This window comes from Triticum aestivum, chromosome 6B (assembly GCF_018294505.1).
Source record: "Triticum aestivum cultivar Chinese Spring chromosome 6B, IWGSC CS RefSeq v2.1, whole genome shotgun sequence".
NCBI classification, from domain to species: Eukaryota; Viridiplantae; Streptophyta; class Magnoliopsida; order Poales; family Poaceae; genus Triticum; species Triticum aestivum.
This window is the reverse complement of record NC_057810.1, coordinates 547,356,068-547,376,737: the sequence shown is the minus strand read 5'-3', so window position 1 is coordinate 547,376,737 and position 20,670 is coordinate 547,356,068. Positions and strand designations below refer to the sequence as shown.

At 47.6% G+C, this 20,670-nt stretch overlaps 1 protein-coding gene across 1 annotated transcript; it reads left to right on the top strand.

The window, feature by feature from the left end:
- The first annotated feature begins 18,189 nt into the window (after positions 1–18,189).
- Positions 18,190–20,296, top strand: LOC123137931 (zinc-finger homeodomain protein 7). The gene has a single exon (XM_044557825.1). The coding sequence runs from the start codon at positions 18,655–18,657 to the stop codon at positions 20,038–20,040; it is 1,386 nt and encodes a 461-aa protein (XP_044413760.1). The 5' UTR covers positions 18,190–18,654; the 3' UTR covers positions 20,041–20,296.
- Positions 20,297–20,670: the final 374 nt, after the last annotated feature.

Below are 20,670 nucleotides of genomic sequence, written 5' to 3'. Positions count from 1 at the left end.
AACTAGAGGCTTACTAGGGACATGGTGTTGTCTATGTATCCACACATGTATCTGAGTTTCCTATCAATACAATTATAGCATGAATAATAAACGATTATCATGAACAAGGAAATATAATAATAATAACTAATTTATTATTGCCTCTAGGGCATATTTCCAACAGTCTCCCACTTGCACTAGAGTCAACAATCTAGTTCACATCGCCATGTGATTAACACTCACAGGTCACATCGCCATGTGACCAACATCAAAAGAGTTTACTAGTGTCACTAAACTAGTTCACATCATCATGTGATTAAAGACTCAATGAGTTCTGGGGTTTGATCATGTTTTGCTTGTGAGAGAGGTTTTAGTCAACGGGTCAGCAACATTCAGATCCGTATGTACTTCGCAAATCTCTAGGTCATATTGTAAATGCTGCTTCCACGCTCCACTTGGAGCTATTCCAAATGGTTGCTCCACTATACGTATCCGGTTTGCTACTCAGAGTCATTCAGATAGGTGTTAAAGCTTGCATCGATGCAACTCTTTACGTCGAACTATTTATCACCTCCATAACCAAGAAACATATCCTTATTCCTCTAAGGATAATTTTGACCGCTATCTGGTGATCCACTCCTTGATCACCTTTGTACCCTCTTGCCAGATATGCAGCAAGGCACACATCAGGTGCGGTACACAACATAGCATATTGTAGAGCCTACGTCTAAAGCATAGGGGACGACCTTCATCCTTTCTCTCTTTTCTGTCGTGGTCGAGCTTTAAGTCTTAACTTCATACCTTACATCTCAGGCAAGAACTCCTTCTTTGACTGATCCATCTTGAACACCTTCAAGATCATGTCAAGGTATATGCTCATTTGAAAGTACCATTAAGCGTTTTTTGATCTATCCTCATAGATCTTGATGCTCAATGTTCAAGTAGCTTAATCCAGGTTTTCTATTGAAAAACACTTTTCAAATAACCCTATATGCTTTCCAGAAATTCTACATCATTTCTGATCAACAATATGTCAACAACATATACTCATCAGAAATTCTATAGTGCTCCCACTCACTTCTTTGGAAATACAAGTTTCTCATAAACTTTGTATGAACCCAAAATCTTTGATCATCTTATCAAAGTGTATATTCCAACTCCGAGATGCTTACTCAAGTCCAAGGAAGGATCGCTGGAGCTAGCATACCTTTTAGCATCCTTAGGGTCGACAAAACCTTTCTGATTGTATCACATACAACCTTTCCTTACGAAAACTAGTAACGAAACTCGTTTTGACATCCATCTGCCAGATTTCATAAATGCAGCTAATGCTAACATGATTCCAACGGACTTAAGTATCGCTACGGATGAGAAAATCTCATCATAGTCAACTCCTTGAACTTGTGAAGAACTCTTCGCCACAAGTCGAGCTTCATAGACGGTGACATTACCGTCCACGTCCGTCTTCTTCTTAAAAATCCATTTATCTCAATGGATTGCTGATCATCGGGCAAGTCCACCAAAGTCCATGCTTTGTTCTGATACATGGATCATATCTCATATTTCATGGCTTCTAACCATTTGTCGGAATATGGGCCACCATCGCTTCTCCATAGCTCGTAGGTTCATTGTTATCTAGCAACATGACCTTCAAGACAGGATTACCGTACCACTCTGAAGTAGTACGCATCCTTGTCACCCTACGAGGTACGGCAGTGACTTGATCCGAAACTTCATGATCACTATCATAAGCTTCTACTTCAATTGGTGTAGGCGCCATAGGAACAACTTCATGTGCCCTGCTACACACTAGTTGAAGTGACGGTTCAATAACCTCATCAAGTCTCCACCATCCTCCCACTCAACTTTCCGAGACAAACTTTTCCTCGAGAAAGGACCCAATTCAAGAAACAATCCCTATTGCTTTCGGATCTGAATTAGGAGGTATACCCAACTGTTTTGGGTGTCTTATGAAGATGCATTTTATCCGCTTTGGGTTCGAGCTTATCAACCAGAAACTTTTTCACATAAGCGTCGCAGCCCCAAACTTTTAAGAAACGACAACTTAGGTTTCTCCAAACCATAGTTCAAATGGTGTCGTCTCAACGGAATCACGTGGTGCCCTATTAAAGTGAGTGCGGTTGTCTCCAATGCCTAACCCATGAACGATAGTGATAATTCGATAAGAGACATCATGGTACCCACCATATCCAATAGGGTGCAACTATGATGTTCGGACACACCATCACACTATGGTGTTCCAGGTGGTATTAATTGTGAAACAATTTCCACAATGTCTTAATTGCCTGCCAAAGCTCGTAACTCAGATACTCATCTCCATGATCATATTATAGACATTTTATCCTCTTGTCACGATGATCTTCAACTTCACTCTGAAATTACTTGAACCATTCAATAGTTCAGACTTGTGTTTCATCAAGTAAATATACAGTATCTACTCAAATCATCCATGAAGTAAGAACACAACGATATCCACTGCATGCCTCAGCACTCATTGGACTGCACACATCAAAATGTATTACTTCCAACAAGTTGCTTTCTTGTTCCATTTTACTGAAAACGAGGCTTTTAGTCATCTTGCCCATGTGGTATGATTTGCATGTCTCAAGTGATTCAAAATCAAGAGAGTCCAAATGATCCATCTGCATGGAGTTTCTTCATGCATATACACCAATAGACATGGTTCGCATGTCTCAAACTTTTCAAAACGAGTGAGTCCAAAGATCCATCAACATGGAGCTTCTTCATGCGTTTTATACCAATATGACTTACATGGCAGTGCCACAAGTAGGTGGTACTATCATTACTATCTTATATCTTTTGGCATGAACATGTGTATCACTATGATCGTGATTCAATAAACCATTCATTTTAGGTGCAAGACCATTGAAGGCATTACTCAAATAAACAGAGTAACCATTATTCTCCTTAAATGAATAACCGTATTGCGATAGACATAATACAATCATGTCTATGCTCAACGCAAACACCAAATAACAATTATTTAGGTTTAACACCAATCTCAATGGTAGAGGGAGTGTGTGATGCTTGATCACATCAAGATTGGAAAACACTTCCAACACATATCGTCAGCTCACATTTAGTTAGTCTCCGTTTATTCCGCATACTTTTATTTCGAGTTACTAACACTTAGCAACCAAACCGGTATCTAATACCCTGGTTGATGTAGGGTGGAACCCTATGTGGTCGATCTTTCACGAATTGGAGGTGGAATCCCCAAGAACAAGCTGAACAAAAGGAGAGAAAACAAGAGGAACACTCAAGAACAAGTCAAATCACACATCCACTAGACAATCAAACACATAAGATCCACAAGGTACATGAACAACAAAGGGAAATAAGATACATGGTAGAGTTCATCCCAAATCCTATGAAGGAGATGAGGGCTTGATGATCCTATGATTGGGATCCTTACCCAAGAAGGAGGTCTTGATGTTTGGTCACTCCAAGAGGAGGTCTTGATCCCCTAGTGGAGTGGATCCATGGAGCAAAGCTCACAAATGTGTATCAACTACTTTGTTAACCCTAGAATGGAGGAGGGGGATGAGTATATATAGTAGTAGCCACGAAGGGGTAAGTGAGGGGCGAAAGGGTACATGGCCACGGGCCGAGTCGCTGCGCGCAGGCATGGCCGGAAGTTCCGGGGACGGCCGGAAGGTCCGGGCGCCGGAGGTTCCGGGCAAAGGTCCAGCCAGGGTCCGGGCTATCCAGAGAGTTGGCACACTCTTGGACGGCTTCGATGCGTCGGGGCCGGAAGTTCCGGGACGGCCGGAGGTTCCGAGGGCCGAAAGTTCCGGGCAGCGGCCGGAAGTTCCGGGATTTCCATAAGCTTGTCCAGGCTTCTTCTTCCTTCTCTTCCATGCTTCCCTCGCGGATGGTGTAGGTGATCCTTGGCGCTTGCACTCCTCCTCGTCATTCGTGAAGCTCTGGCAATACCTATGCATGCACATGAGTGGAGGGTCAAGTAGTATACCATCCTCAAAGGGGTCAAGTGAGCACGTGTAAAGGAGAAGATTCACCTTTGTGTATGTGAAGTAGAGGTCGCACGTGTCACTTGCCAAACGGACTCTTGACATGGTGATGACCGTAGGATGCTCCGCATCATCCCCTCCCCCTTGGAAAAGATCCGACCTCGGATCGAAAACCAAATCACCATGGGAAAGAGATGGTGGTGCCGTGTCGAAGTGGTCGGTCACCAAGCACTCATCATCTTGAAACTCAAAATGGGCACTCTCCAATGTCACACCGTCTAGTGATTCCTTCAAAAGAAGCAAGAACAACAAACACTTGGAAAAACAAATGTGGTTAGCGTTAGTGCAAAACCAAGCATTCAAGAGGTGATTCACCAAACAAGTGTCGTCATCAAGCATAGCATCGGGTGTGACAAAGGATTGTGACATGGCATGTAAGCATATCAATTGAGCACAAGCAAAAATATCATGTGGACAAGTATGCAAATGTGAGGTAGAGATGCAAATATGTGTGACAAGATAATAAGCATCTACGTCGTGGTCATAGCAAGAATTCACAAATTGCTCAATGAAAGGTCTATGGTAGGCATAGGAGTCATTCACAACACCAAATGAAATGAAGTGTCTAAACACATGGGTCAAGTGCAAGACAATCCAAGCATAATGTGCATAGGGTGTAGTGAAGATGGAGTGGCACTCAACACAATAGAAGGAGCAATTGTTCATCATGTGTGAGGCAATCAAGTGAATCATGTGACAAGCAAAGGGACATGGCATATGTGAAGAAATGATATTGGTGCAACCAACCATATGATAGTAGCAAGTAGTCCAAGAATTGGATGCAACACACAAGGTATATATGTCATGAGGCATGGAAATGTGGCAATCGTGTATAAAAGCAATATCTCGAACATGCATGCAAATGGTGCAAGCAACACATGAAGTATGATCCACAATATCCAAGCTCAAGAAGGATGTCACCTTGAAAGCGTGTCCTTGTGCATTCTTCACAATGCCGAAGTGGAAGCAAATATGGTGTAGAAGCGAGTCATGGTAGAATGTATGAGGCTCGCTCTCAAGAGCTCGAATGGTGAACTCACGTGAAGTGGAAGTCGACACAAAGTCCAAGTATCCTACACATGCACAAAACAAAACAAATAAAGTATGTGCATGGTACACAAACACATCATCCATCATGATGGTTCTCATCGTTTGCACAAAACCATTAGAAGCACAAGTGCATGAATAATATGATGCAACAATGGCAATATTCATGGCACTAGGTATATGGTGCAAAGAAGTAAGACAAGTATGCTTCACAATTAATATGTCAAAATCTCCAAACATATGTGAGAATGCTATGGGGGCAAACTCATGAGCAAGACTAATAGCATGGTTGCACTCAATACATGGCAAATCTAGCATGAGAGAGGCAACATATGGATATATGTGACAAGAAGCAATAACAATCATGTGCAAAGCATGTAGATGGTTGTCATCAACCGCATGAAATGAGCAAGTATGAGTCATTGGTGATGCAACATAAGCAAGCATAGTAATCAAGTCGTGCAAACTAGTGGAGCGAAGATGCAACACACTAGAATAAATCATGGCAATCATGTCATTTGAGCAAATAATAGGCATAGGGAATGCACATGACATATCGCAAGCACGAACACAAAGCAAGATGAAAGTATCATCATAGGAATGGTGCACAAAAGGAACATGGAAAGAACAAGCAATATCTCCACCAAGCTTGCAAATACACATACAAGTACTAGAATCAATCATCATGTGTAATGCAAAGCATGGGTCACAAATGCATGGCAAAGGCATAGGAATGAGTATATCATGCAAAGTGAACATCGCAAGATGGGCATATGATATGTAATGAGCAATAACCCATAGCCAAGTGAGGGCCATGTAGAAGAAATGCGTGAAGTCTTTGCGTGAAGAGAGCGGTGGGAAAGGCAATCCATGGGATCCCAAATCATCGTTGCTCTCTAGAGCTCGTTTTGTCAACTCGTGGGATTGCGAGGTTGACAAGTATTCTTGGGTACCTACACAAAAGAGACACAAACCAAAGAAATTATGCGTGTGGTAAATGTACACATCATCCATCATGATGTGTATGTGCACGTGTGAGTTAGCACAAGATAAGAAATGCTCGAAGAAATTTGATGCATGGTATATGAACATGTCATCCATCATGAAAGAATAGTTATTATGTATGACATGATGGGGATGCAAATTTTGAATGCAAGTATATGGCGCATCAATATCATTTTCATTCAAGGGGAGCATATGGTGCACACAAGTATTGGGGTCATGCAATGAATGGGATGTATCAAATTCTCCTAACATGTATGAGGAAACTATGGGGGTCTCCTCATGAGCAATATCGAAAACATCATATGGAGAAAATGGACAACATCCAAAACAATGCATATCCGAAGCTAGGTGGTCATGGCATGGCATATGAGATAAATTATGCAAAGGGAGCATATCAATATCATCACAAGAAAAACAAATGCCAATAACCATGGGCTTGTCATCTATGCCATAAGTGCAAATTGGGTTTATTTTAATGGCATATGCATAGTCACTATGAAGAGATTGCAAATATGACATATGATTGATCTCATGCATAGCATATGACAAGTCAAGCGGATTATCAAACATGATGTGACCTAAAGAATTGTCACAAGAAATCCTATGTAACATGGCATCACTACTAATAAACTCCACATGAGAATCATCATATTCATCATAAATGGGCAAATCATCACATGGGTAAATCATACTAGCATGAAGCATGGCAATAGGTGGATCAACATCATGCAAGCAATCAATGTCAAGAATGTCCACTAGTGGGACTAGAGCATCACCGTCACCTATGTTACCTTTGTCATTCCACTCAAGTGGTGTAGGTGAGGTGGGAAAGACCAAATGGTGGTCATCTTCATCGTGATGGAACCATGTGGGGGGGTGCATCATATTCCACCATGGCCATCGTCTTGTCCAAAGGGAGGACGAAGTCGTCGAGGATCGGTGCGTCATCATAAATGGGACCTAGCACCAAATGAGAAGACACAATAGAGGTAGAGGTCAAGTTGTTAGAAATGCAAATGGCCTCACGAGACCTATCAACTATCTCACTCTCTCTATGTGGTGGTTCACTCACTCCCTCAAAATAGGTGCACTCAAACTCACATATGGTGGAGTCACTCATCTCACTCAAGTGGTGGGGGTTGTGGCTCTCCTCACATGGGAATTGTGTCAACTCATCATATATGGGGCTAGTGGTGAAGTCACTCTCACTCTCAATATGGTGGCACAAGTCACTCAAGTCATCATCATACGTCGCCGTGGTCGAAGGGAAGATCCCATGCTCAACCATCTCATCGTCGTCGCCATGGATGAAGGCCGAAGATGGCACATCATCACTCTCCTCCATGACCGAAGGGAAAATCACATGCTCGATCATCTCGTCATCGTCGCCGTGGATGAAGGCCGAAGATGGCACATCATCACTCTCGCCTCCTAAGATGGAAGCATCATCCTTGCTCGCCACCTTGTCGCTCGCCTCCAAAGCTTGGTCCTTGAGGGTCTCCATAGTCATACTCATCGCCGCACCATCTTGAAAAAGAGTCGAAGTAGACTCGGCATCATCAATGCCACAAAGAGGGATGGCGGTGAAGTCAAACTTGGGAGCATCGTCTTGGAGCTCGTCGGGCTTGGACATCTTGGTGGTACTATCCTCATGCTCGTTCTCATGGAGCTTGGTCGCCGCGAAGTGTGCTTGGGGTGGAGAAGCCTTGGCCTTCATGAGTTCTTATCCCGCCTTGAGAGCACCAATGTAGTAGTCGTCGATGGACTTGTAGTTCTCGAGGAAGATGGTCTTGGAGATGTCATTGTGCAATCCCATCATGAAGTGGAACTTCATAGAAATGGGGTCGTCCACGCCGGCTCATCGCAAGGCAATCTTCATCTCCTTGAAGTACGCGTCGATGGACTTGGATCCGTGGATGGTGTTCTCCAATTGGCGTCGAAGTTGTTCCGTGTAGGTTGGAGGCACGAACTCTCGCTGCAAAGCTCTCTTCGTCTTGGGCCAACTCATGTCGTAGTACTCCGAAGGTGTGTGAAGCCACCATGCCAATGCGTAGTCGTGGAAGTTTCTTGTGGCGCACTTCACTTGTTCTTCGGGAGGAACTTGATGTAGCTTGAGGTAGTCGTCCATCAAACGCTCCCACTCGAGGTACTCCTTGGGTTCGTGAGTCCCATAGAAAGGAATCACGTGGTTGATGTCGAGGTCGTAGTAGCTCGTGGAAGTCGCGGACTTGAGCTTGGGTAGCTTCTCTTGAGCGTAGCCTTGGGGTGCTTGTTGGCGAAGATGCCATATTTCCATGGGCGAAGATGCCTTGAAGTCACTTGGCGAAGATGCCAAGGGAGATGGTGAAGTCATTGAGCGGTTGTTGATGTAGAGCTCTTGACCTTCACGTTCTTGTTGGTGATGGTGTCGATGCCGATGTGATCTTGCCGGAGATGGTAGCTCGGAAGGATGTTCTCTTGAGCGTCTTCTCGAAGATGAGGAAGATCGCTTGTAGGACTTGATGAGGGCTTTGATCTCCTCCATTTAAGCTTGCATCTAGGCGTCGTAGTTGTTGTTCGTGGCATCGAACTCGCCGTTGTTGTTGTAGACCGAAGATGAAATGCCTTGCCTATCCATCACAAGACTCGAGTAGAGGTGAGTAGGAAATGAGATAAACAATACCAAATTACCTTTTCCCAAAGTTGAGGATGTATCCCGTTTCACTCAATGTGAGATGAAAGAATAGTGGAATTGGTACCGGACTTGTTCACTCACACCTATCAAGTAAAGCTTATGGTAGAGCTCGGTGAGGATAGTGGCACAAAAATTTGATGCAAAATGTTAGCAAGAGTCAATAATGTTGAAAGAGATTCACAAATTCGCAAGTGAAACAAGTAGACCAATAGCAATATGTGGCACACGGAAACACACACACGGATAGATAAATGGGGTCGTGCAACCAAGGAATGAGCACAAAATGTGGATCCACGGAAAACACTCGTGTTGCACAACTCAAGAGAGACGCTAGCACGATTGCTCAATAGGCGGATACGACACTTGTGCACAACCTATAAAATGCAAAATGGATAAACTTTCTATCCCAAGTATGCTATATATGTATGGTTCCCGGTGTTTCTCACACAATGATCCAAGATGATCAAGTATGATACCATATGATATATTTTGATGCTATGGCTATTGCTTACAAGCTCTTTGCTCTTTCTCTTTTGCTTAAAAGCTTTATTTTTTTCTATGGCCACTTTTGCACAATGCATAAACGAAGATAGCAATTATGTATATGCGGGAACAAACTTGTGACACACGATATGATACCAAGATATGCACCACGATGATATGGTATGTATGCTATGGGAACTATGACCACTAATGTGCACAAGTAACGTTGCCGGCAATACTCAAATGGCTAGTCTCGATAGGCAAGTAACGCAAAATGGGCTAGGGGTTAACAATGCAATGGCAAGGGGAATATACAATGGTGTCGTTGAGGTTACCGTCCTTTGTGATGATGAGTGGCGGTGTTCTTGATGTAGATACCAAGAAGATGGAGACTCGTCCCTAAGTAGCCGAAACACCTTAGGAAACGGAAAAACCGCAAACTCAAAATCTCAAATGACAAATGTCAAATGGTGGTAGCGGAAAGCGGTGGTGGTTTTGCACTAGGCAATGCGGAAGTGGGATGATTGGCTATACACGTGTCTGAGTTGAAGTTGCCGTCCCTAAGTAGCCGAAACACCTTAGGAGACACAAGCCACAACTCAAAGAAGCTCAAACAACTATTGGGTTAAGTTGGGGGTGGCGGAAGTGTATGGTGGGCAAGCCTATGCGGAAGTTATGGTGGTGGTTGAGGAAGAAGCAACCGTCCATAAGTAGCCTAAACACCTTAGGAGACTCAAGTCACTACTCAAACAACCTCAAATGCAATGGGGACCATAATGGGTTAGGTTGCAGAAGTCGGTGGTGGCAATGCGGATGTTATGGAGGAAGGCCTAGGCAAAGATGCCAAAGTTCCAAAATTTTGATGGAGTCAAATGGTGGTGAAACCAATGTGAGGACCTCGGGCACGTCGATAGCTTCAAAACGAGCCAAAGAACACTAAAATCGGAGTTCGGAGCGAAAAGTTATGATGAAAAAGGTGAAAGAGGCTGATGCTAAAATTTCTGTGCAAAGTCTCTGGTTAGGCCGGAAGTTCCAGGCCTAGGGCCGGAAGTTCCGGGCTCCGGAAGTTCCGGGGATGGCCGGAAGTTCCAGGGGTCGCGGAAAAAGTGCTGGGGACTTTGGGTAAACTCTCTGTTTAGCCCGGAAGTTCCAGGTAAGGACGGAAGTTCCGGGGGACGGAAGTTCCGGGGGAGGCCGGAAGTTCCAGGGGTCGTGGAATTTCGTCCGGGACGAACCCTAAATTCCAGATCTGAGTATGGGGGTGGAAAAACTCGATTTTGGGGGTCAAAATTGGGGAGATTTCGTGGATGGAAATGGGGGAAAAGAAGGGGAATGCTAGATCCACTCATAACACAGCGAATCCATGGATCAAAATCAACAAAACATCATCCAAACCAACAAATCACAAAAAAAAATGGGGCTATTTTTGGTGGGGATTTTCGGATTTAGGACGAAATCACACAAAACTAGGCTAGAAAACAAAGTGGGGGCTCCAATTTCATGATCAACCATGGCTCATGATACCATATGATGTAGGGTGGAACCCTATGTGGTCGATCTTTCACGAATTGGAGGTGGAATCCCCAAGAACAAGATGAACAAAAAGAGAGAAAACAAGAGGAACACTCAAGAACAAGTCAAATCACACATCCACTAGACAATCAAACACATAAGATCCACAAGGTACATGAACAACAAAGGGAAATAAGATACATGGTAGAGTTCATCCCAAATCCTATGAAGGAGATGAGGGCTTGATGATCCTATGATTGGGATCCTTCCCCAAGAAGGAGGTCTTGATGTTTGGTCACTCCAAGAGGAGGTCTTGATCCCCTAGTGGAGTGGATCCATGGAGCAAAGCTCACAAATGTGTATCAACTACTTTGCTAACCCTAGAATGGAGGAGGGGGATGAGTATATATAGTAGTAGCCACGAACGGGTAAGTGAGGGGCGAAAGGGTACATGGCCACGGGCCGAGTCGCTGCGCGCAGGCAGGGCCGGAAGTTCCGGGGACGGCCGGAAGGTCCGGGCGCCGGAGGTTCCGGGCAAAGGTCCGGCCAGGGTCCGGGCTATCCAGAGAGTTGGCACACTCTAGGACGGCTTCGATGCGTCGGGGCCGGAAGTTCCGGGACGGCCGGAGGTTCCGGGGGCCGGAAGTTCCGGGCTTTCCAGAAGCTTGTCCATGCTTCTTCTTCCTTCTCTTCCACGCTTCCCTCGCAGATGGTGTAGGTGATCCTTGGCGCTTGCACTCCTCCTCGTCCGTGAAACTCCGGCAATACCTATGCATGCACATGAGTGGAGGGTCAAGTAGTATACCATCCTCAAAGGGGTCAAGTGAGCACGTGTAAAGGAGAAGATTCACCTTTGTGTATGTGAAGTAGAGGTCGCACGTGTCACTTGCCAAACAGACTCTTGACATGGTGATGACCGTAGGATGCTCCACATCACTGGTGCTACTAGGAGTACTAGTAAATTACACATTAACATAAAGTATATCCAATATACTTCTATCGACCTTGCCAGCCTTCTCATCTACCAAGTATCTAGGGTAATTCCGCTCTAGTGACTGTTCCCCTTATCACAGAAGCACTTAGTCTCGGGTTTAGGTTCAACCTTGGGTTTCTTCACTAGAGCAGCAGCTGATTTGCCGTTTCATAAAGTATCCCTTCTTGCCCTTGCCCTGCTTGAAACTAGTGGTTTCACCAACCATCAACAATTGATGCTCCTTCTTGATTTCTACTTTCGCAGTGTCAAACATCGCGAATATCTCAAGGATCATCATATCTATCCCTGATATGTTATAATTTATCACGAAGCTCTAGCAGCTTGGTGGCAATGACTTTGGAGAAACATCACTATCTCATCTGGAAGGTCAACTCCCACTCGATTGAAGTGATTGTTGTACTCAGACAATCTGAGCACAAGCTCAACGATTGAGCCATTTCTCCCTTAGTATGCAGGCTAAGAGACTCGTCGGAGGTCTTATACCTCTTGACGTGGGCACGAGCCTGAAATCCCAATTTCAGCCCTCGAAACATCTTGTATGTTTTGTGGCGTTTCGAAATCGTCTTCGGTGCCTCAACTCTAAACTGTTTAACATCACTGAACTATCACGTAGTTGTGAAAACGTGCATGTCAGATGTTCGCAACATCCACAGACGACGTTCGAGGTTCAGCACATTGAGCGGTGCATTAAGGACATAAGCCTTCTACGAAGCAATGAGGATAATCCTCAGTTTACGGACCTAGTCCGTATAATCGCTACTATCTACTTTCAACTGAATTTTCTCTAGGAACATATCTAAACAGTAGAACTAAAGCGCAAGCTTACGACATAATTTGCGAAGATCTTTTGACTATGTTCAGGATAATTAAGTTCATCTTATGAACTCCCACTCAGATAGACATCCCTCTAGTCATCTAAGTGATTACATGATCCGAGTCAACTAGGCCGTGTCCGATCATCACGTGAGACGGACTAGTCATCATCGGTGAACATCTTCATGTTGATCGTATCTTCTATACGACTCATGCTCGACCTTTCGGTCTTCCGTGTTCCGAGGCCATGTCTGTACATGCTAGGCTCGTCAAGTCAACCTAAGTGTATTGCGTGTGTAAATATGGCTTACACCCGTTGTATTCGAACGTTAGAATCTATCACACCCGATCATCACGTGGTGCTTCGAAACAACGAACCTTCGCAATGGTGCACAGTTAGGGGGAACACTTTTCTTGAAATTATTGCGAGGGATCATCTTATTTAAGCTACCGTTGTTCTAAGCAAATAAGATGCATAAACATGATAAACATCACATGCAATCAAAAAATGACATGATATGGCCAATATCATTTTGCTCCTTTTGATCTCCATCTTCGGGGCTCCATGATCATCATCGTCACCGACATGACACCATGATCTCCATCATCATGATCTCCATCATTGTGTCTCCATGAAGTTGTCTCGCCAACTATTACTTCTACTACTATGGCTAATGGTTTAGCAATAAAGTAAAGTAATTACATGGCGTTGTTCAATGACACGCAGGTCATACAATAAATTAAGACAACTCCTATGGCTCCTGCCGGTTGTCATACTCATCGACATGCAAGTCGTGATTCCTATTACAAGAACATGATCAATCTCATACATCACATGTCATTCATCACATTCTTTTGGCCATATCACATCACATAGCATACCCTGCAAAAACAAGTTAGACGTCCTCTAATTATTGTTTGCATGTTTTACGTGGCTGCTATGGGTTTCTAGCAAGAATGTTTCTTAACTACGCAAAACCACAACGCGATATGCCAATTGCTATTTACCCTTCATAAGGACCCTTTTCATCGAATCCGATCCGACTAAAGTGGGAGAGACTGGCACCCGCTAGCCACCTTATGCAACAAGTGCATGTCAGTCGGTGGAACCTGTCTCACGTAAGTGTACGTGTAAGGTCGGTCTGGGCCGCTTCATCCCATAATACCGTCGAAACAAGATTGGACTAGTAACGGTAAGCATATAGAACAAAATCAACGCCCACAACAACTTGTGTTCTACTCGTGCATAGAAAGTACGCATAAACTTCGCTCTGATACCACTGTTGGGGAACATAGCATAAATCAAAAAATTTCTACGCATCACCAAGATCAATCTATGGAGTAATCTAGCAACGAGGGGAAGAAGAGTGCATCTACATACCCTTGTAGATCGCTAAGCGGAAGCATTCAAGTGAACGGGGTTGAAGGAGCCGTACTGGTCGTGATCCATATCACCGGAGATCCTAGTGCCGAACGGACGGCACCTCCGCGTTCAACACACATGCAGCCCGGTGACGTCTCCCATGCCTTGATCCAGCAAGGAGAGAGGGAGAGGTTGGGGAAGACTCTGTCCAGCAGCAGCACGACGGCGTAGTGGTGGTGGAGGAGCGTGGCAATCCTGCAGGGCTCCGCCAAGCACCGCGGGAGAGGAGGAGGACTTGGGAGAGGGGGAGGGCTGCACCAGAACTTGGGTGCGGCTGCCCTCCCACCCCTCCACTATTTATAGGTCGGGAGAGAGGGGGGCCGGCACCCTAGATCCTATCTAGGGTTGGGGGCGGCGGCCAAGGGGGGGAGGAGTGCCTCACAAGTCAAGTGGAGGCCCTCCCCCTTAGGGTTTCCCCTCTCCCATGCGCATGGGCCTTGGGGGGCTGGTGCCCCTGGCCCATTAAGGCTAGGGCGCCCCCCTACAGACCATGTTGCTGTATTGGACGTGGTGGAACATTTTCCGGACCTCCGAACCCCTCCGGAATCCTCCGGAAGCTTCCCCGTACAATACCGGAAAAAACTGAACTTTTCCCGGAACCCGAACAACAACTTTCCATATATAAATCTTTACCTCCGGACCATTCCGGAACTCCTCGTGACGTCCGAGATCTCATCCGGGACTCCGAACAACATTCGGTAACCACATACAAACTTCCTTTATAACCCTAGCGTCATCGAACCTTAAGTGTGTAGACCCTACAGGTTCGGGAGACACGTAGACATGATCGAGACAACTCTCCGGCCAATAACCAATAGCGGGATCTGGATACCCATGTTGGCTCCCACATGTTCCACGATGATCTCATCGGATGAACCACGATGTCGAGGATTCAATCAATCCCGTATTCAATTCCCTTTGTCTAGCGGTATTGTACTTGCCCGAGATTCGATCGTCGGTATCCCGATGCCTTGTTCAATCTCGTTACTGGCAAGTCTCTTTACTCGTTCCGTAACACATCATCCCGTTGTCAACCCCTTGGTCACATTGTGCACATTATGATGATGTCCTACCGAGTGGGCCCAGAGATACCTCTCCGTCACACAGAGTGAGAAATCCTAGTCTCGATTCGTGCCAACCCAATAGACACTTTCAGAGATACCCGTAGTGCACCTTTATAGCCATCCAGTTACGTTGTGACGTTTGGTACACCCAAAGCATTCCTACGGTATCCGCGAGTTGCACAATCTCATGGTCTAAGGAAATGATACTTGATATTAGAAAAGCTATAGCATACGAACTACACGGTCTTTGTGCTAGGCTTAGGATTGGGTCTTGTCCATCACATCATTCTCCTAATGATGTGATCCCGTTATCAACGACATCCAATGTCCATGGTCAGGAAACCGTAACCATCTATTGATCAACGAGCTAGTCAACTAGAGGCTTACTAGGGACATGGTGTTGTCTATGTATCCACACATGTATCTGAGTTTCCTATCAATACAATTATAGCATGGATAATAAACGATTATCATGAACAAGGAAATATAATAATAATAACTAATTTATTATTGCCTCTAGGGCATATTTCCAACATCTCCTACCTCTAGTTGACCACCTCTTCCATCCCTAAGCTCCATTGTTGCTCCAAGCTCCATTTTCGGCCGATCTCTCTCCCTAGCCAATCAAACTTGTTGATTTGCTCGGGATTGGATGACAAGGCCCCGATCTACACTTCCACCAAGAGATATTCGATTCCTCCCACTAATCCCTAGCGGATCTTGTTACTCTTGGGTGTTTGAGCACCCTAGACGGTTGAGGTCACCTCGGAGCCATAGTCCATTGTGGTGAAGCTTCGTGGTGTTGTTGGGAGCCTCCAATTAAGTTGTGGAGATTGCCCCAACCTTATTTGTAAAGGTTCGGTCGCCGCCTTCAAGGGCACCAATAGTGGAATCACGGCATCTCGCATTGTGTGAGGGGTGAGGAGATTACGGTGGCCCTAGTGACTTCTTGGGGATCATTGTGCCTCCACACCGCTCTAACGGAGACGTACTTCCCTTTAAAGGGAAGGAACTTCGGTAACACATCCTCGTCTCCACCGGCTCCACTCTTGGTTATTTCGTGCCTTTACTTTTGCAAGTTTACTTGTGTTGTATCTATTGCTTGCTTGTGTGCTAGTTGTCTTTGCATCATATAGGTTGTTCACATAGTTGCATATCTAGACAACCTATTTTGTTGCAAGGTTTAAATTGATAAAGAAAAGCTTAAAAAATTGTTCGTTGCCTATTCACCCCCCCTCTAGTCAACCATATCGATCCTTTCAAGTGTCGAAGATAAGTTTGAGCCTAGCCATATGCTCGAATAACCACAACCTTGGTCCATATCATGTTTTTGTCACTTACTTTGAGCCCAGCCATAATCTAGTATAGTATTGGTCACTACTAGATCCATAACCATAACTTGATCCATATCATGTTTTTGTTTATTTGATATTGCGAAAGTTCATGACCGTTGTTGCAAGCTAGTGAGCATGCTTGGGTGCGCTATCTCGGCTAATGTGCATGTTCCTGGACCGTCGACACGTACCGTCGCTTCATCGAGCCATGCCGGCGGAGCTTCCTCTAGCCATGTCGTCTGTGGTCTTGCCATGTTGAGGAGGACGAGGAAGATGAGGAAGAAGACAGTGAGGAGCAAGTTGAGGGAGAAGAGGGACAGGGGCGAGGAGGAGTGCGACGAGGATGACGGATCTCCACCCACTCAACCAACCCAGGACAAAATGGAGAAGCAACCAAAAAAGCAATGAAAGAGTCCATCCCTGTTTCAGCGTCCTCCTTGTCGCGCAACAACAACGCAAAGAGACTTGCTCGAAGAAAAACAAGGAGCGCATCGCCAAGAGGGGGAGGAAGACTTAGTGATAGAACTATTTGGTTTGTGTTAAGTTGTGAACAAGAACTTATTGGCCATGTTGAACTACTCGCTATCGTCGATTTGCTAAACTATTTGTTATGTTGGACATGTAAACCTATTTCCTATGTTTGATATGTTGAAATATCCTTTATTTTGATGTGTGATCTATATTATGATGTGTGAGATCCTAATTTTGAGTTCCAAACTATAGTATACCGTGTGATGAATTTTTTGAATTGAATGATCAAATTTTGCAAAAATAATAATGAGAGAGGACCCTACCGCCATAGTCCCTAGTGGTAGGTTTGTACACCCTGCCGGAAAACAATATGAAGTTTTGTATACACCACCGATGCCCACTACCGCCAAGCTCAATGACGGTAGGGTTGCATTGCCTACCTTATATTTTTTTCCCTTCCTAGCAACAGTACCGGTTTTTGGTGGGAGGGGTTCCACCCTACTGCCAGACTCGTCGGCGGTATGGTTTACCTACATACCGCTCGCCTTGTTGGCGGTAGGCCGTTAACACATTAGCCCCATCCAATGGCCGTCGTTGACTGCCGTTAAACCTACCGCCAAGGACCCCCGTCGGTAGGCTGTGTATCCTACCGACATCCACCCCGGCGGTAGGAAAAGGGTGAGATCTTTTTTTTTTGAATTAGGTTCAATTTTGCTTAACTTTTTCAATTGGATCAAAACACTGAATTTGGGCGCTACAGGAGGCTGGCTCGGTTAAGATGGGCGGGGAGTGGGGAGACATGGGCGTACTTGGGGTCAATGGGGCAAGCAAATATGCCACGACGCGTGCAGTTATTGCGGTGGTCGATCGGTAGGTCACTCGGTGCAGGGCGAGAATTGGAGCGGGGCGCAATTAAGGAAGCTAGCTAGGGCACGCCATGCATAGAGACAGAACACGGCAGCACTGGCGGATTTGATCAGGGTTTGGGTTTTGGGTTTGGGTTTGGAGGAGGGAAAGGTGCGGTAGCAATGGCAGTGGCAATGGCATCATCCATGGTGCTGCAGTCTTCCCGTGGGAGCGCGGTGGTGAAACATGGCCCTGTCGGTGGGCAGCGCAGGGCATGGGCATGGGCTTCTTCCTCCCCTCCACTCCACTCTCTCTCTAAAATTCACCGGCTCACCGCTCCGTGGAGTGCACAGTGCAGTGGCGTAGTACCACGAGACGAGAGTAGACTGGTTCAAGCAAGCGGCACCCCACTCCCAGCCCCAGCAGCAGCGGCCACTTTCCCTCTCCCCGTCACCTCGCCTTTGCCCTGGCCCTCTTTCTCCCCCCTCCCTGGCCCGGCCCTGCTCGCCCTCGTTTCTTTCTTTTGAGAAGCTTGGATAGATAAGATGGCCTAGTGAGAGAGATAGTAGATACAGATAGATAGGATAGCTAGCTCTCTCCCAAGGAGACATTCCCCGCTTTATGGATGCCATGTGGTTACTGCCACCGTCCTTAATGACCATCGCTAACCAGCCATACCACCCTGTGGGTGTATCCCTCCTCCGTTAAGCTCAGCTCTTTCCCCCTTGAGGCCAACACCCCCCCTCCCAGCTCCACCACAAACCTAGCTACGACTATAAGGTTCCCACTTAGAACAAGTCACAACACAGCACGCCCCAACAACCCCACCGCCCAAGAACACACCACGGCAGGAAAGAGAAGAATCTCAGGCCCGTCCTAATCGCACCGGCGACAACGCGAGCGAGCTAGCTAGCTCCGGCGAGGCCGGAGACGTCCATGGAGTACAAGAGGTCATCGCATGTGGAGGAGGACGAGGAGCTGGAGGAGGAGGAAGAGGAGGAGGACGATGAGGAGGAGGAGGAGGAGGAAGAGGACGAGGAGGGGGCGATGAGGGACCGTCGGCACCAGCATCAGCATCCGCACCATCATCGCCATCACTACACCACGGCGCCGGCCACGGCCGCGCCCCCGCACCACCTGCACCTGCACGGCCAGGCTCCCCAGGTTCTTGGCTCGCCTGCCGCGGCTGCCTCCTCGCCCCCCTCCTTGATGGAGGCCGCCGCTTTCTCCAGGCCCCTCCTGCCTCCCAACTCCTCCCTCGTCTCCTCGCCGCCGCCTCCGCCGCAGGCGCCGCCCGGCTTCCTCTTGCCTCAGCACCAGCATCCCCACCGGAGAAGAGTCGACAGGGAGAGGGAGAAGGAGAGGACGCTGGAGGCGCCTGGGGAGGCCCACCGCCAGCAGCAGCAACCGCAGCCGCAGCACCAGCAGCGCCATCAGGAGCCGCAGCCGCAGCACCAACAGCGCCATCAGGAGCCGGCGAGAAATGGCGTGCTTGGTGGTGGCACCATGCCTCCCCCGCCGCCTACGCTTGCCATCATGACCGGCGGCGCCACAAGGGCGCCAGGCGAGCACGGTGGCGTCTCGGGGCCGGAGCCGCTGCCGTGGAGGTACAGGGAGTGCCTGCGCAACCACGCAGCGCGGATGGGCGCGCACGTGCTCGACGGCTGCGGCGAGTTCATGCCGTCCCCGGGCGACGGGCCCGCCGCGCTGGCCTGCGCCGCGTGCGGCTGCCACCGCAGCTTCCACCGCCGCGAGCCGGTGGTGATGGTCCCGTCGCCCTCGCCGTCGCCCGCGTCCGCCGTGGTGTCCCCCTCCGCGACCCCAGCCGGCGCCAACTCCCGGCTCATGCCGCTCCTCCTCGCCCCGCCGCACATGCAGCAGAAGCGCCCGCACGTCCCGGCGTCCCCGATGTCCGCGCCCGCCGCGCTGGCCGAGTCCTCGAGCGAGGAGCTCCGCGCCCCGCCGCCGCCCCCTCCGCCGCAGGCGCAGGCGGCCGTGGGTGGGTCGGCCTCCGCGCCTCCGGCGCCCAGCAAGAAGCGGTTCCGCACCAAGTTCACGCCGGAGCAGAAGGAGCGCATGCTGGAGTTCGCGCACCGCGTGGGCTGGCGCGTGCAGAAGCCCGACGGCGGCGTGGTAGACGCCTTCTGCGCCCAGGTCGGCGTGCCCCGCCGCGTCCTCAAGGTGTGGATGCACAACAACAAGCACCTCGCCAAGACCTCGGCCACGTCCCCGCAGCCGCTGCCGCCGCTCCACCACGACCCTAGTCCTCCCCACCACCAGCACCACCCAGCGCCGCCCCACCAGCAGCAGCACGGTGCATGAGCGAGCGAGCAGCAGCAGCAGCACAACGCTAGAGGATGCATTAGCCATTAGCATTTTTATCATTTCTCCCGTGTAATTCTCGTAACCTCATCGTTGTCAGGTGTTAACTCATGCGTCGGCAGTCACTTAATTAGGAGGGAGTAGACCAGTAATGTGAGGTAGCCTGAACCCCGAGGCATGCATGCATTCCTTGATTCCTTCTGCCTCTTGCTCATTGCTCTCATCTCATGGATAAATAACAATGGTTAGGTTAGCACGGTGAGAGACAACTGCTTCTTGCTTAGATCCCACTTCTACATTGAAGATTCTAGGGCCTATCTCTCTCTCCTCCCTCTGATAGTGCTGTGGTGCATGCGTGCCCGTGCTTGCTTGTATGTATGCAGCTGCAGGCTTGCAGCTGCAGTGGCATTTCTTGATGCAATTGCAACGGCACTGCCATTGCCAAATGCCAATGCACCCACCCTTCTTGGCCTGGGCACTCGTTGCTTTTTGACTTTGCTTTTCGGGCTTGTTGGATTCCCTTTGGCAGAGGGGCATTGTGTTGTGTTGTGGTGTGTGCGTCGCTGCTGCATGCATTGGGGTGAGGGAGGGGCCCTTTGCTTGCTTGCTTGCTTGGAATGTACTTAGGCG

Coding starts and splice junctions, on each gene's coding strand:
- LOC123137931 (XM_044557825.1), top strand. CDS start 18,655: ATGGAGTACAAGAGGTCATCGCATGTGGAGGAGGACGAGGAGCTGGAG.